Below are 18,031 nucleotides of genomic sequence, written 5' to 3' on the forward strand. Positions count from 1 at the left end.
GGGAACAGGAGGAGAAAGATGAGTAGTGCCATTGAGAAAACGATTTACAACAGGGGACTTGAAAAGAGAAGGCTGATCAGGAAGCCCAAGGAAGGCTGAAATGGCTGAGAGCTAGCCCTTTAGAGTGCCCAGAGCAGAGCCCTACTGGGCCAAAGAAAGGAGGAACAAGAGAACCTCGGAAAGAGAAACAAGAGAACCTCAGAAAGAGGGGCAGAAAGAGGATCAAGAGCTTTTGCTGTGCACCATGCCAGGCGTATACCGTCTGTGGAGTGGTGTGGCTCACTGGTTAGAGGTGGCAGACGCGTAAGCAGAGAACGGCCCGGGACCAGGGTTCAATTCCTAAAGCGGCAGAGTCGTGGACCAGGGTCAAAACGGACTTGATAAATCTCGCCTCGGTGCCTACTCTAACCAGGGATCACACTCGGCAACTCTGGGCATTAAGCTTGCCTCATCTCTACAACGGCCCCCCACAGATGCCGGGATGCCTGGTTTCACCTTGGAGATACCCAGAAAGGGACCATCTCACATGGAAAACCAGGACGGGTTCCCCAGCGGTCTTCAGCGCCAGGATACTCCACGGAGTCGCAGTGCGCTTTACAAGTACACCCACATTTACATTTACAGTTACATTTACATAGTGAAGGGATGCCTGGTTGCCAGGATAATGTCACAGACTTCGGGTGGAAGGCCAAAGACCGTCAACTGATGCTGCTCAATCTCCACGCAAGGAGGTGGAGGCTGGACAGGTTTGGGTGGAGGACCGCCCCCTGATGCTGCGACAGAAGATCCTCCCGAAGAGGCAGTCTGATTGGAGGATCGATGGCCATGTGTAACAGCTCAGGAAAACAGACTCTTTGTGCCCAATCCGAAGCCACAAGAATGACTTGGGCCCGGTCGCTCCTGATCTTCTTCAGCACTCTAAGTAGAAGTGGTATAGGCAGAAAGGTGTATAGAAGACCGAAACTCCACTCGCTTCGAAAAGCGTTGCCTAGTGAGTGCCGCCTTGGAAATTCCAATGTGCAGAATTGCTGACATTGCGCGTTCTCTTCGGTGGCGAATAGATCTAACCAGGGCTCACCCCACTGCTGAAAGAGACCTTGCACCACCTCCGAGTGAAGACACCATTCGTGATCCATCATGCACGTGCAGCTGAGTTTGTCCGCCCTGACATTTAGTGAACCTGCCAGGTGTTGAACCACCAGGGATATGCCCTGATGTTCCAGCCATGTCCAGAGACTGAGAGCCTCTTGACATAGGGTCAACGACCCACCCCGCCCTGTTTGTTGCAGTACCACATGGCGGTGGTGTTGTCCGTGAACACCTGCACTACTTGTCACCGGACAGAGTGAAGGAATGCTTTCAGCGCAAGACAAATCGCCCGGAGCTCCAGAAGGTTAATGTGGAGCCCAGACTCCGCTGAAGACCAGAGGCCTCAGATCTCCGCTTCTGAGAGGGAGTCAGGTGTGACTTCGGCACGTTGATAGAGAACCCCAGCGAATGCAGGAGGTCCGCTGGAGCCTGGAAATGGGAGACAACGGCCTCTATTGAGCTCCTCTTCAACAACCAGTCTTCGAGATAGGGGAAGACTGGAACTCCTGATCTGTGCAGATGAACTGCGACCACCGCCATCACTTTCGTGAACACCCGAGGGGTGCTGGTAAGGCCAAAGTGGCACACGGTAAACTGAAAGTGCTCGTGGCCTACCGCAAACCGTAGGCAACGCCGGTGGCCATGCAGGACGGGGTTGTGAAAGTAAGCATCCTGCAAGTCCAACACTACCATCTAGGGTCGAGGGCAGACAGGACTTGAGCCAGTGTCAACATTTTGAACTTCTCCTTCCAGAGGAAGCGGTTGACGTTCCTGAGATCCAAGATAGGTTGCAGGCCTTTGTCCTTCTTGGTCATAAGAAAGTAGTGGGAATAGCAACCACGACCTACTTCTGGGGCAGGAACTTGCTTGATAGCACCCTTGGCCAAGAGAGCCGAACCTTCCTGTTGGAGAAGGGCTAGGTGATCCTCCGACATGCGATGGTACTGAGGTGGCATGGATGGAGGAGCAGTCTCGAAGAGAAGGGAGTAGCCCCTTCGCACTATCTGCAAAACCCACCTGTTCGACGTGATGGTGCGCCAGTGGGGAAGGTGATGGCGAATTCTGCTGCCCACTGGCGATTGGTGGCCCTGAAAGGTCAGACTAAGGGGGCTTGGAGGCTGCTGCGGAGGGAGCGGTGGTTGACTGGCCCGCTCGCTGGCCCCCAGACCCACGACGGTGGTTCCCTCGTCCCCGGCCGTGTAGGGGCTAAACAGCTTGCACCGGCCTGTGGCTCTGGGTGGAATGTGGTCAGTCACCCCTTCCGTAGCCACAAAAGGGACCAAAAGCAGATTGCGCAGGTAAGTGGTGGAGAGGCCCAGGGACTTGGCCGTAGCCAGTGAGTCCACTCTAGTGCATTGTCTGCCTTGTTGCCGAACAGGTGACGGCCATCAAAGGGCATGTCCATAAAGGTACCTTGAACATCCCCAGAAAAGCCAGTCGACCTCAGCCAGGTGTAGCGTTGAAGGGCTACTGACGTGGAAATCGTCCTGCTTAGCGAGTTGGTGGTGTCCAGTCCACAGCGTATGATAAACTTTGCTGCGTCTGTTCCTTCACAACTGCACGGGACAGCACGGCCCGGTGCCTCCTCCGGGCACTGGGGCAGCACCTGCGCCACCGTATCCCACACAGAGTGGGTATAACGGCCCAATAGACATGCAGTGTTTACCGACCGCAGCCCCAAGTTGGAGGAAGAAAACATCTTCTTCTCTAGATGGTCCAGCTTTTTGGATTCCATTGCAGGTGGTGCGTTAGGGAATGTGCCTTTGGATGTGCAGGCTTGGGCCACCAAGATCTCAGGGGTGGGGTGTTGGGAGAGGAAAGTGGGGTTGCCTGGAGCCAGGCAGTGGCGTCGGGCAATCATCCTCTCCACAGGAGCCCCTGTGTTGGGCCTGGAGAGTCAGGGCTTTATTAAATGACAGCAGGGGCTCCGAATGGAGCACGCTGCTGGTTTAAGCACCTCTGTCAGGGGGTTAGTCCTGAGCCCCACCGTAATTAGCTCGAAGTTGAGAGCCTCTGCCGCTCTGCACAACACCACTGCATTAGACGTTCCCTTCCCCGTAGCCACAGTGGGAGGAGACAACAAGCCAAGAGCTGGAGAGGTATCCAGACCACTAGCATCCCCAACTCCTCTCTCTAGTCCGTATCATACTAGTACAGCGGTACGAAAGTACCCGTTGTCGCTGGATCCGATGTAGGTCCGGCACCGAGTCCACGTCTGGGTGGAGGCCGGGGTCGACGCCGGCTGGGGGCACAAAAGGCATTGGTTGCGGGCATGGTGCCGATGGAGTCGGCGCCATTGGAGGTGTTACGAGGTCGACCGGTGCTGATCCAGGCCTGGGCATCCAAGGGGGCCCTGCAGTGCCGGAGCCACCGGCGTTTAAGGCCTAGGGCCCCCTACCGAGTCTGGGTGCCCAATTTGCGCCAACGGAGTTGGGCTGCCCAAAGATGGCATGCATCACTTTGTAAAAGGTGCAAACTAGCTGGGCAGGGGTCACTCGGGTCCCAGGAAGGGAGGGAAGGGAGGAGTCTACCCTACGTGCTCCACTCACGGAGCCGCGTGAGGTGCACCACCCGCATCCCTCGTCGTGTCGGCCGACTGACGGGGAGAAGCCGAAGAGCGACGATGCTTCTTCGACTTCTTCTTGTGCTTCAACTTACCTGACCCCAGTGCGAAGACTTGGAAGAAGAATGACGGTGGCTCGGCCACTGGTCCCTCGACCTCCCACGCGACTTGAACCTCGAACGGTGCAGAGCCAACTGTCGGGCCGCGAGAAGCTTTCGGGACCACTCCTGCAAAGACTTCGGATTCATGGTCTGCCAGTCGGAGCACGCCTTGGGGTCGTGGTCACGCTTCAGGCAATACAGGCACTTGCGGTGATTATCGGTCACTGACTTCAGCCAGCTGCAGGGGCCGCAAGCCTTGAAACCTGGCATCCCTGATGTGCACCAGGAATCAAAGACTCAAAAACAGTGTCGACAAAAGTAGTCAAAAAGTCATTCAAAAAGTGACTGGAGGTACCGCGCTCTCCAGATCTGCACTGGCTGGCGTGGAAAAAGAAAGAACTGACGTCAGCGTGTGAGGGTGGCGTCTAAGTAGCTACCGTGATGTCATCCCAGTGACCACGGCGCCGACGAAAAACACAGAGCAGACCGACACCACCTTTCGACGCGCAGGGTTACTGCTGACGAAAAATTCTCCGAATCCAGTCTGACACCTGGGGATAATTCTAAGGTAAGGAATCTATAACTAATTGTCTCTTTCAGATATCAAACGCCACAAAAGTTTAGGTAGTTTCATCAAATGTACCTACTTCCACCTTAGTGATAATATCCATTGTGTCCCTTACATAGGCGTTTGTTTTCGACATAAAAGGTTTAAGAAAGGTGTCGAAATATTGAGCCATTGGCTCAAGTAAGGACCCGTAGGCCGAGATGATCGGTCGGCCAGGAGGGTTAATGGGTTCTTTGTGGATCTTGGGCAAAATATATATAGAAGGAATCTTACTATCTTTATTCAAAAATTCTAATTCCTCCTTGCAGATCCAGCTCTCTCTTAGTGCCTCTGTTGTCAGTTCCTTAATCTTTTTAGATAGCACCCAAGTCTGGTTATCTTGCAATGGGCGATAGTGTGCAGGATTATTAAGTTGTCTAAGAACTTCTTGATTGTATGCCACACTGTTCATAATGACTATCCCACCCCCCTTATCTGCTGGCTTAATGACAATGTTAGAATTGTCTGACAGATTCTTGATGGCTGTAAATTCATCCTTGGAATAGTTCTGGTGGAAGAACATTTTTGTGGTGTTAATGCTATATATTTCCCTGAGAACATTATCCTCAAATACCAATATTTCTGGCGGCATATATTCTCTATCGGGGCAGAATGTAGATTTATATTTTAAACCGCTTATATTGGTCTCGTCGGTCTCTACAGTCTCTTCATAATCGTGAAAATAGGCCTTTAATCTAACTTTATGTAGGAACTGTAAAATTTCCGCTTTGGTCTCAACGGGGGCTTGCACTTGGAAGGGACATAAGACAGACCTTTTCTCAATACGTTTTCTTCAACTTCAGGTAAACAGTGGCTTGACAGATTGTATATGGGAATGGGTTATGTGTCATTTTTACGTAAGGTATCTACCTCCGGTAGACTCACCTCTTTGTCCTGAGTTCCCCCTGTACTATGAATTGCCCCCTCTGTTCCATATATTGGCCTCTCCATGCCCCACCTCCTCTGCCCCGGAATTGCCTCCTCTCTCTGGAAAAGGTTGGACCCCTTGGTAGTAGAAGTTAGGGTTAGGAGGTCCAAAGTATTCTGGTCCAGAATCTGAGGATGTGTCTGAAAAGGTAATAAATCTTTTCCGCAACCTGGCCCTTTACCCTAAGTTGAGACTACTGGGATTGTTGGTTTTGTAAAAATCATCCTAGAAGTATGGATACACAACCTCTATTTTATAGTTCTTAATATCTTTTGCCACTTTGCAGATTTTTTGAATGACAGCATGTATTTTAAAATCCAGGATAGTTTTATTAGAAATGTCCAGCAGTGTCTTTGTGTCTTGGATTGTGGAGTTGTTATTAGCTATTTCTCTTTCTAACAGTTATGTTTTTTGAGGTGTTCTAACAGGACCTGAGCATCTAGTTGGGTCCTAATATTTTTCTTTTTAAGCTGTTTCAATTTCTCAATTTTGTTGAGGTTATTGGCACTAGTAGTAGGTTGATCCCCGCTCATTAGCGAGGGATGTTCCAGTAATCTATTTATCTGTGCATCCGTGTAACTCACATATGTGGTTCTGACATTTCTGTATTAACACACCCCAGTATGAAAGAGCAGGCGGGAATACAACCCAAGTTATCCTACGTATTCGATGGCTCTCATCAGTAGAGCAATTCCTACAAGGGAACCCCACGCACCTGACCAGGTACACACAGACTGAGGTAAGAAAAGGGGAAAAGCCCTAATCACCCGGCATCCCAAGGGCTAATAAAACCACAATATTAACACAAACTGAAATGTGGGAAAAAATATGCTGCTATTCCATCTGAATGATTACTTTAATTAATCATTGAATGAACTACAGGTTTCGTGGATTAATCTTCTATTTAGGCACAAGCAGTTGTATTCTCAACTCTTCCGTACTGGAAATGTAATACTGTGTGGTGTCCTACATAAAACATTCTGATTCCCATTCATACAAAAAAATTAAATAAATAAAAAAAAAAGCCATACAAAATTTGACATAAAAACTCCTCTTCTTCCAATAAATCTAGACAAAATTTACAGTTTCCAATCGCTCACGTTTGATGGTTAAGCAATTGTCACTACGGAAGACGCCACGCGATGGAGCCGGCCAAAACTCACTCATAAAGCCTCAACAATTGCTTAACCATCAAACGTGAGAGATTGGAAACTGTAAATACAGTGCTCTCTCAACTATATGAGAATAAAACCAAAGGAGAAGAAAGGGAGAGTTTCCTTAAGATACCTTAATTTAAATAAAGAATGAACTTCAAAACAACACTACTGATTCTGCTATCGAATGTTGTACTACTGTGATTTACAAGTTATGGTTACTGTTGAATAATTGAAAAAAGACATTTGTGTGCTGGATCAAATTTTGTTCAAAATGCAGTGATGGACTATTACCCTCTAGGTCTTGCAGACAGGACTCTCGCACCAAGCTTGGCACTCCGCCCCTTATTTCACCGGGGGACCGCCACAGCTCCGCAGCATCTCCTTCACCCTGCAGGCTCACCTCACGCCTGCCGGGTCAGCCGGTACTTCGCCTTCTCCGCGACAGCCTCTTTAGGGTCGTGACAGGCAGGACACTCGGCCAGTTTGTCCTTTCTTGTTTCTTGGGACATGCTCGTTGTGCCACCATAAGCTCACCCTCAGCACCTGGTGCGGAACATGCAAAGGCGGGCTTCATCTGCTTTGCCCACCTCGTGCCTCTTGTTGGAAGGAGCGCCCTCGACACGGACCGTACTCTTCCCCTTTACTCAAAGTCAAGGCGGCTGCACACGCGGGTCCGCCCGCTCATCGCCAATGTTAATTGTCAGGGGCCTAGGCCCCCCCATGTGTTAATAGGGTTGATGCAGACATGGCGACTTGATATCTGGAACATGCCTAGAACACGTGCGCCCGGCCCCTTTTATTGACAGGGTCACATGACCTGTGACACCTGTGATGAATGGGTGTGAGGTGAGGTGATGGGAGGGAGTGGGTGGGACAATCATACAATTAGAAACACTAGAACAGTGACCAGCTGGTCACTACAGATGCGACACCCAGTATTACAGATAGCGAACAGTATAACAGTGCCTGTACCAGGCGATTCCAAGTTTCTTCATCTGGAATGTGGTATAACCCAGGGAAAGCAGTATCACTTCACAATTGTCCGCACGTTTTCCTCATATTCAGGCCTATTTCCGAACCCAGTTCAACCTTCTTTGTTGCTGGTGGATATGTGTTTGGAAATAAATACAGGGACACTCACTGGTAATACTGATTCCTTTGAAAGGAGTAGGTTTTGGTTGAAAACGAAATTATGGAGCAATGGAATTGGAATCAGCCACATAGGGCCTCATTAGCCCTTATGCGGCAACACCGCATTATCGACCCCCTGGGGTCATACTGACAATATTAAAAATATTTACAAATTAAAAAGGCAGACATGATCTATGTAGTACCGCAGTACTACCCTAATAATTTTTTTTTTAATATAGAGAAACATAATTATGTTTTCCTACCTATTGCCACTTTAATTAAGTAGTAATAGGTAGGTAAAACATATGAAACCTAATACCTATATTTAACGCCCTAAGCAAGATCACTGGCAAAGTGGCCTTAACAACATGGCCACCCTCGGTTTCTGTGAAGACAGTCATTATCCAATCAGATAATGATTTGTCATCGCTGTGTACCATGGTACTACCTCGAAACTACCACGACAACAGATATCAGTAAGTTTGGAATGCTAACAAATGCGCACAGTATAGTCTTCAATTCTGTTGAATTTAAAGTAAATATGACTGACTGTCTCTGTGCTACACGCACCATAAAACGTCTACGTCCATTAAACAGACGTTGAGTATCTTGAGGAACTTGTTTTTCTCTGAACCGTTGTATACAGTTTGAATACTGTGTGCTGTAGAGGTTACTCATTTATCTGTGGTTGATTGTTAATGTAAACTCAGCTTCCCATGAAGTGTATGTTATAGGCTCAATGTTGCACATAACACTTAGCGTGGAAATGCAGCAGAGTGGCACTGGCAACCCTCAAGGGTCACCTGGAGGATAGAGGGTTGTCTGTCCCGGACATACAGTTTGATTATAACGCTGTGCATCTGCACCATGCCGCACGATGGTTGACAGAATCAGATAATTGTGAGAAACGGCTATTGTGGACTGTGATGGAAGGTGACATGTTATCACAGTTACTGATGCGCTGGGGCAAGTCAAAACACCCAGACCTGTATCTAATCCAAACAACAACAGAAATCTGTGATCGGGTGGTCCAGAGGGTAGCCCATAGAGCCCCCTTCAGTAGGGCAATATGGTTGTGGGGTCTTCCTCCCTTCAGAAACATAGTTGTAGATATGCCCATGGATTCCTGGAGAGCGGGAGGGAGTCAGGTGATATCTGCCCCTGAGAAACCTTTATCACTTTCCAAGACTCAGGATTATTTTTGGATCGGATTGGCCCACTTCTTCACTATGCAAAATTGGAAAGCACAGGGAGGGAGCTATGGATTGATTTCCCTGAGGCGTCACAGCCCTCCGGGGTGCTAGATGGCCTAATTGGATGGGGGGGAGGGATGGCATTTAATCATGCACTTTTACAAAGCCCTCAGGGGGGACATGCAACACCTATAATTTGCCGCGCGTGGGGCATGGGGAAGGGATTTGGAACTACCCATTTCACATTTAGAATGGGCAAGTGCAACAGCCCTGGTGCGCACAGTGTCCTGTAATAACAAATTCCAACTACTTCGTATTCACTTTCTACACTATACGTATGTCGCACTATATAAATTGAACAGAATGGACCCCACAAGAGAGGTTAGATGTGTGCATTGTGGGGAGTAAGGCGCCACTTGTTTTACATCTGGCTTGTGACTCCGGCAAGGTCCTGGATTACTGGAGACAAGTGTTGCCTCTCATTGAGGAAGCCACTGGGTTTCCGATCCCTCTAACGCTGCTGGCTTGCTTGTTGGGTCTTGATGGTTAGACCTAAGGGGTGTAAAATTTCATACAAACTTGTTCAGCTGGCCCTCCTTTTGGCAAAATGGATGGTTGGGCACTGGGGTCCTGTTGCTTGATCATTGGTCAAGGGACCTGCTGGAATGGGGAGGCCGAAGAACACCATATAAGAGTGTCACGTAATGATGATGGGGCACCTGATGAGATTTTGTTATGGGCCCAGTTGCTTGAAAACGTCCATGCCGACAGTCCCTCGAGGTCCAATGATAGCACTGACACAGAGGGCTGATTGTGTGGAAGGCTGTTATTCTTGATCTTTTTATGATGACTGAGTGTAAAACTATCGTACTCCTTGTTGGAAGTTTATGCTCGTTGCCTTGGTTCATTCCATAAAATGCATTGATTATTGTTTGTACCGCCCTGAAGCTATCACGATTGGCGAATGAAAAAAGAGCTAATGTCTGTTACCGCCTTTCATTTGCGCTTTCTGGGATGATATGCATGAAACTGCACCCTTGCACTGTATGTTTCTTTGTTTTTCTGTACCTAATAAAATACAGTTAAACAAAAAACAATGTTGCACATAACACATGCTTGCTACACCTAAAGGAATTGTTTGTGTGATGGCATTAATGATGCTTCATATTATTCGGAGCTATTTTGTACTTACTTTCAGGCCGCTAATGCCACACTAGAGTTTATGGAGTAATGTGTGCAAAAAAAGCTTGGACGATGTCATCAGCTGTGTCATAAATGATGTCATAGAACATGTCATGAGTGATGGTATATGTGAGGTCATAAGCAGTGCATGGGGGTGCAAGTTATAATTAACTTTGCTAACTATAACTGGTGATTTTCAGTGTTTTTTTATTAGTACTTTAACCTTTGTGTTTTTTTAGTGTGTGTATATATATATATATATATATATGTATGTGTGTGTGTGTGTGTGTATGTATATATATATATATATATATGTATATATATGTATATATATATATATGTATATATATATATATATATATATATATATATATATATATATATGGTGAAAAAAGAAACGCTTCTACCGGAGTGCTGGAACCCGATGGAAGTTGGCGCAGATCCCGGCGAAGCAATCCGGGTCAATATGTCCAAAATAAATTCAAATGAAGAATGTCATGCGCTCTCAGGCAAAAAGACAGCAGGGGATCCAAAATAGCAAAGATGCAGTTTAATACACAACGCGTTTCACCAAAAAGGCTTGTTCACGTGAGCGCATGACATTCTTCATTTGAATTTATTTTATATATATATTTATATGTATATATATATATATATATATATATATATATATATATATATATATATATATATATATAGTCACACTGTGAGGCAACCAGTGCACCTTAGTGTGTACTTCATTTTTTTCAGTATATTTGAAATTGTTACTTCTGTTGTGGACTGATGACTGCTAAACAGGTCTCAACTCAGTGGGATTTGTTAACACAGCATGTCATTGTCTTATTTATACATTACTACAATCAACCTGATAATACTCCAGCACCAGGGCATTGGCAGTCACTGAGAACTGCCAACACATTAACTAGTGCAAAACAATGGTGAAGGCACAGGGCAGCCTAATCCTGTCACCTAGGGGTCCCTTGCGTAAATTTTGGAGCATATTAATTCATCTTCACAGCTTGTTGTCATCATCTACAACAGTCAGAGCTTAGGGGGACCAGGGCGAGAAAGCATAAGACACACAATTGATGGACAGAATGCAGAACAAATCAAAACATTCACCCCCAGTCAAGAGATCTGGGTTAAATCCATTATTTTGTTTGCTCACAATGCCACCCCAGTTAGACCTGGCTATATATAGGGAGACCAGGGGGAAGATGTTCGACCGTATTTTGCGGTTGCAAATGGGAATATGGCCCTTTTGCGGCTGCAAAAAATGTCTGCACAATGTACTAACTCTATATTGCGAGTCGCTAACCTATTAGCGACTTTCAAAAAATGGTAAGCGACGCCCTATTAGGAAGGGATGTCCAAGGGCGTCCCTTACTAATAGCGAGTGCAATTGCCATGCACAATTGTTTTGTGACTGCAATTGCGGTCGCAAAACAGTTGCAGTTTACCACCCTTGTCAAAAGGGTGATAAGCCACTTGTAAACGGGAAGGGGTCTCCAGGGGACCCCTTTCACTTTATGAATGCATTTGCAAATATTTTTTAAGAGCAGGCAGTGGTCCGTGGGACCACTGCCTGCCCTTAAAAAATGACATTGAAAACTTTCATTTTTCTTTTTTAAATGCATCCCCTTTTCTTTTAATGAAAATGAGCTGCATTTGAAAAAAAGTAACACGTTTATTGAAAAAACAGTCACTCCCATTGGGAGTGCTAGCCTCTCCCAATGGGGTCGCAAATTGCGAGGGCCTCATTAATATTAATGAGTCATGCAATTTGCGACCCCATTGGGAATCGCAAAAAGTGTCTGAGACACTGTTGTACATTAGGTTTAGCTAGTCGCAATTTTGTGCAATGTGCGACTCACTATATTTATTGATCCCTACCCAGACAAAATTTACCTTGTAGCAATACAGAAAACAGTTGGTAAATCAGTTGTTTGACAGGCGCTACAACAAACGAATGGAAACACTTTGCCTATTAAATTAAGAACTCAACTCATGCTTCAGAAAACATATCTTACAGCTTTCACTTGAATTAATCGCAGATTCTCTGCTATCCCTGAAAATATCCTTTGTCTATTCATATTACTATTGATTTGTTGCTGTTCCTTTTTGTCTGAGGTTAAGTTCCATGTAAGGCACACAAATGCAATCCTGGTGCAGTTGCCATAGAGAAAAAGTCTTATTATTATTAAATCTAATTATGTAGAAATAAGCAAACCATGGCAAAAATGTGGCGAAAAGGAGGTATAAGGAGCTCAATAGAGACTAGTTCTGCCCATGTGTGGACTGAGCTCTGGGGCCCCTTGTATGATGACTCGAGAAGGAGATGCCTGAATTCCAGTATGAAAACACACTATGATAGGGGAACTAGGGAGCTCCGAGGATACCTTTGCTACTGTACATTGCTGTTGCTTTCCTGATAATGTGGTGCTGTATGTTTTCTCTATTATTTTTTATATGTGCCACAGATATGTCGCTGGGGCTTTTAACGTGACTGCGTCATTCGTTTTTGGTTTGTTTTCTTTTATTATGTCGCATTTTGAAAATGAATAAGATATATTAAAAAGAAAACACATCATGATGTGTATATCTACCCACAACTGTGCAGAGCTGACCCTGTCCCAGGACGCTTGGTTTATACCCCTGGTGATGAAAATGAGTTGGGGCCGAGGAGTTGGTAAAGGAGTTTTGCAAAGTATCACTGTTAAGATTACTCATCATTATGTTGGGTGCAACCCACATGTAGGTCCGCAGATTAATTGAGGTTATTCTTTTTAGATAGAAACAACTTACAGTGTGAAATGCAGTAGATATACAATCCACACAAATGGCAAAACATGCATTGATTTGGACTTGCATCAGTGCCTTTCTAGACTAGGTTGGTTTAGTAAACATGTGATGGTCACTTCCAGCTTCATTTATCCATGTTTCTTTTTATCTCTTCATCCAGTACCTGGAACAACACATTGGATTGTCCGAGAAGACAACTACAACAACTTGGGAACCCAGATGGCTTTGGGAATGCTTGCCGGAGCGGTCACTGGCACTGCTCTTAGCTCCTTTATGTGGCTACCATGTTGGTTTTGAGTAGCTCTGCTTGACAAAGAAACTAAACGTATGCTGTGCAAGCTGTGTTCTAATATGCAGTAGAAGAACTTACAGATTGGTTTACATCCTGTTAACATCTGGATGAAAATAAAACATTCTTACTTAGCTACCCCCACCATGCAAATCCCTCAGACTACTTGTCAGCATTGGTAACTACTTGTGTATTAAGCAACAGATATAGTGTGGACCACTAGCCTATAGCTCAAGTTTATTGCGGAACAGTAACAAGCACAGTATGATGTAGCATTGTTATCATATTTTGGGAAGAGAAATATAGTAGTGATATCTAGTCACAAAGGCTTCATGAAAGAGCCAGACTGGCTTCCACCAAGACCTTTCAGAGGACTAGTTATCAGCACCTGTGTTTAGCTAATGCTCCAGGTAGAGGGGAAGAAAGTTGCACTAGAAGGAGGTGGAAATGCTTGAAATCCATTTGCATAACCGCTTTGTATGGTACATAAAGGTGTGTGCATTGCAAATATCACAAAAGCCTCAGGACACTTGGAACCTAAAGTCAGAGTGCAGAGAGAAAAAGGCCACAGCTTTAAGAATTTAATAAAAGTTGACCTAAAAAAATTGTCGATTAGTAAGTGGAAAAAGGTTTGTGAGTCTCTGGGTGGAGAGAAGTAAACACTCTTCCACACGCTTATGATCTTTATTCGGGAAGAGGAAGCAGAAGCAAGAAGCTCAGAGCTGCAAGCTTTGCCATGAGGGTAGCAGGGTATTGCATGTTGAGAAACTAGAGGTAGCCATTCCTGCCAGGGCATGTTAGGTTAATCATACATTTAAGTTGACTCATGGTACCATGGGTGGGAAGTCTCTGATCCTTACATGCTAACTGAAAGCTATGGTGGCTATGTTTTGAGGAAGTTTAAGTCCAACAGTGTCCTGTGTTGGTATATTTCCTGTGGTTCTACTTGTTAGCGTTTAATACATTTTCATACAGTTCAGTGCTGACACCTATTTGTAAACTTATTTACCCTAATCTTATAAATTGACATCTCGTCGGTGAGATCCTATTCACTTGCTCCAAAAAGTCATAAGGGAGTCAGCTTATCTATGAACTGCCTGCATACTCAGTGGACATAATTCTTGTGTTTGGAAGACAGTAACCTCTGAATTAAAATCATGCCAGTTTAAAATCTGCTGGTAGCAGTATTCTAGTACTCGCTGTTGGCACAATTGAACAATTATAGAGACGAAAACTAGTTGACAGTCAACAGATGAGCTATTATGAAGTAGATGAGGTGGCTGTGAGTTGACATGTTTTAACTCCACAAAATTACTGGATCAATAAAGATTGTGGCATACTGTGGAATTAGTCTCTAAGCCAAGGAGTAGTGGTTGTAGAAGGTATTTTTGTAGATTTCTCTGATGGGTCACTGTTAGTCATGACATAGAGACTGCGTCATTGCCCAGTGTGCTGAGCTAGAGTGTTCTGAGATAGGTCTTTTGTTTAGATTTGTAGCAAGGAATAATGCATGACTTGATTGAATTATTCATTTACACATCCCAAACCAATTAATCTCTAAGCGCAGAAGTTCACTTATTATTCTAGAAATTCTCATTATCAAGCAGTGGTCCATTGGAAATATGTTTGTGCAAAGGCCACGCAGCCTACACAATAATTTCTTGTTGGGGGAAATGAATGAATATCCTGAAAGTACCTTTCACTTGTCCCTTGGGCCACCTAGAAGCATTTCCCTAGTCTGAGCCTTTAGGAAGTTAATTTTCATGCATAGCATCAGAGCATTGAAAACCAGATTCAAGCATGTGCATTTTTTACGTATAACATGTACAGTTTGGCTTCATCATAAAGGTTATGGAAGTGTAAAAACCCACTAAATTTAGAAACCATATTTGTAGCTTTTGTTACGCAGTATATGAAAGGATAAAGAAATGCATTGACCACCTTAATTCAGACAAAGGGGCATATTATCAAGACAGGCGATAAAATTATCGCTGTTTTAGCGGCAGAAAACTGCTGCTAAAACGGCGATAATGGGCTTGATAATATGCTCTATGGAATTCCAATTGAAGCCCAAGTTAGATGTCCTTCACATCTAACATGAGCTTCAATTGGAATTCCATAGAGCATATTATCAAGCCCATTATCGCCGTTTTAGCTGCAGTTTTCTGCCGCTAAAACAGGGATAATTTTGTCGCCTGTCTTGATAATATGCCCCAATATCTCAAATTCAGTAGGATTTCTGGACATCCGCTGGACGCATTTTGGCTAAGTCATCATGCCATTTCGAAATTTGTGACAATGAGGACTAGCCGACTGTTGAAATCTGATGAATGTTTGTGCTGAAGAGAGGCTGTTTTGCAACTTCACAGAACTGAATTTTATTACTTTTGCAGGAAATAAGTCTAAATATATATCGTACATTCATTACAAAATAGAAATGTATTTAAGTCTAATAAAAGCTTGAACTGCTGCACTTGGATTGTCTCAAATCGAATTTGCACAGTCTTTGTTTTGCTGCATTGTTGAACTGTTTTACAAACGTGGAGAAATATTTATCAAGGTTTGCATCGCTTTTGTACCACGCAATAGGCTGCAAAAGCGGCGCCACCCTTGAGATGCGATTTATCAAGCCACGCAAGGCCACCTTGCTTGGTCGTCAGTGGCTTGATAAATCCAGAGTAACGCAAAGTAGTGCAAATTGCAGTGTTACATTACTCTGCTCCAGGGAGGCATCTCATGTTTGGTGCGAGGGTGTTCCCACAAAAAAAACATGGATTTTGACACATTCCCAGAATTACCATAAGTGGCAGACCTGGGAATGCGCCAAAACTGCTACGCCTCCCCAGGGGAGTTCTAACAAATCAATCAATCAATTAGGGGAATTGTAAGCACTCTACTCACCCGTAATGTATTTCCATTATTCATTCTCTATATTTTATTCCTCCTTTCTATAAATTATAGTAAAAGTGAAAGTAAGAGTCAGTAACAGAAAGACACCCTCAAGTTGATCCAGTTATTCAAACAAGTATGCAAATTCATAATTTTTTCCAGAAATAGAAGCTGCTAAAAGTATTTTAATACCATTCTTTGCCATCCTTCAAACACGCCATCTTTTATTAACTCCAAGACCTGCGTTTATGCATGATTTGGCTTTAACCCTTTCGGTGCTCATGACGGAACCGTTCCGTCATGACCACGCCCGTTTTCATTAGGGCTCAGCACCGGGGGGGGGAACGCGGCCGCACGCAAGGGGTTAAGGACACATAGTGTGTCTTGATTATAGTGTATGTATTGTCACTAGAATGTAAAATGGAGCTCTGGAATGTGGACAACAGTCTGTGTCACAGTTGGTGGAGAGCAAAAGAGAGTGAGAAGGCTGTATTGATGCAAATGAAGAAGTTTATAAATTACCTCCTTGGCGTATTTCCCGACACCTATGTTTTGTTACCTCACTTTTGAGGATTTCTACCTCCTCATCAGTACATTTCTGCCATCACTTTTCTGGGGTTGGTGGCTCCTTGGAATCACATCCTGCTTCTGGCTCTGTTAATTTTCCATTTTGGGTTGTCCAGGCCACTTTCGTGCCTTACTCTTAGCTTTGCAGCAGGTTTCCTTCACCTTGCCATCAATGTTGTGCTGTTTTCCTGGAGTATGGCACTGATGCACAGCACTATTTATAATGTATTTGATGAAAATTGCACACTGCACAGGTTTCCCAGCATTTGCAAAGGCTATGTCATTTTCACTGTGTTATGCAAAGTCATTGTGTCACTCTGATAAATATTTAGCTTGGCATAGTTCCTTTTCCCAGAATGAGGTTTTGAACATTGTTTTGTCTGTGCTCCTGCAGCAATACACCCCCAAGTGTTGATATCAACACAACTAACCTGTGTTCCATAGACATGTTGTGGCAGCAACGTGATTCGGCCTCTACCAGCGCAGTCAACTATTCTGTGTTAACATAGGCATTGAATGCTGCAGGAATTGGGGTGACTTCTACCCTTCTTATGTTCTTTGCAAGCTACCAATGAATGCATGTTCTTCTGATAGAGGACCTGCTATCACAGCATCCTGATGTATGTTGGACCTTGCTTATTGCTTGAAGCTCTGATGTAGATGGGAGGATGACACAGTCAACATACAAAGTCTAATACAATGAACAACGCTGCAAAAGCTAAAATCAATATTGTTTGTTAGTGGCATGAATTTCTGAGTGGCCCAAGTCTCCTTTACTTATCAGTAGCACAGGATACAGGGCAAGAGAAGTTCAAAGCACAATAACATACACAATAACATGCATGTGTTACAACTTGTTTACGTAACAGCATAATGCGCGGTGCCACTCTACACTTACTACATCACCTTCCCCCCTAAAAAGGAACAAAAACACAACAAAAGAAATTTGAGCAAAATAATTAAACTTTTCATATATCACATCATCAAATCTTTGAATTTGGCTGGTACTTTGACATCATGTTGTAGTGATGAAGTCTGTAGCCAAGATGTCATTTTAAGTAGATTTATGAAGTTGATACACGATGTAGAGTTGAAGAGATGCAGCCCCACACAGGAGCATTCGGCCTGCTGCTCAGCCCATACTCCAACTGTCACAATCAAGCTTGCAGGCACCCAAACATGCCTATAAAACCAACATTCCATTCATCACATTCACACTGGCTGAGCAGCTAGGGAGAAAGTAACAGAGATTAACCATATAATTATAATACAGGTTACAACAAACCTTCCCTTCTTCCAGGCTCCTATATGGAATCTACCTGCTCCCCCTCCATGGACAATGGATGCACTTACTAATCCACTAAGAGTAGCTGGCATCAATATTTGGGAAGATTTGTTTATGGATGGGTCTTTGCTTCCATGGGACTACTTAATTAATAAAGTTGGATCAAGTCTGTCGAGATTTAAATACATTCAAATCTCTAGCTGGTCACAATCATATAAAGAGCAGCCAGCACGGATTAGTAGTCTACC

General features: G+C 44.6%; 1 protein-coding gene across 1 annotated transcript in view; it reads left to right on the plus strand.

Moving 5' to 3' along the window:
• The window catches only part of PLEKHB1 (pleckstrin homology domain containing B1), a 384,556-nt gene extending 369,512 nt beyond the window's left edge, over nucleotides 1-15,044 (plus strand). The window contains exon 6 of the mRNA XM_078658558.1: nucleotides 12,914-15,044. Coding sequence (XP_078514684.1) covers nucleotides 12,914-13,050 — 137 coding nt within the window. The 3' untranslated portion in view covers nucleotides 13,051-15,044. The remainder of the gene's footprint in view (nucleotides 1-12,913) is intronic.
• The last annotated feature ends 2,987 nt before the right edge of the window (nucleotides 15,045-18,031 follow it).

This window comes from Lissotriton helveticus, chromosome 8 (assembly GCF_964261635.1).
Source record: "Lissotriton helveticus chromosome 8, aLisHel1.1, whole genome shotgun sequence".
Lineage (NCBI taxonomy): Eukaryota > Metazoa > Chordata > Amphibia > Caudata > Salamandridae > Lissotriton > Lissotriton helveticus.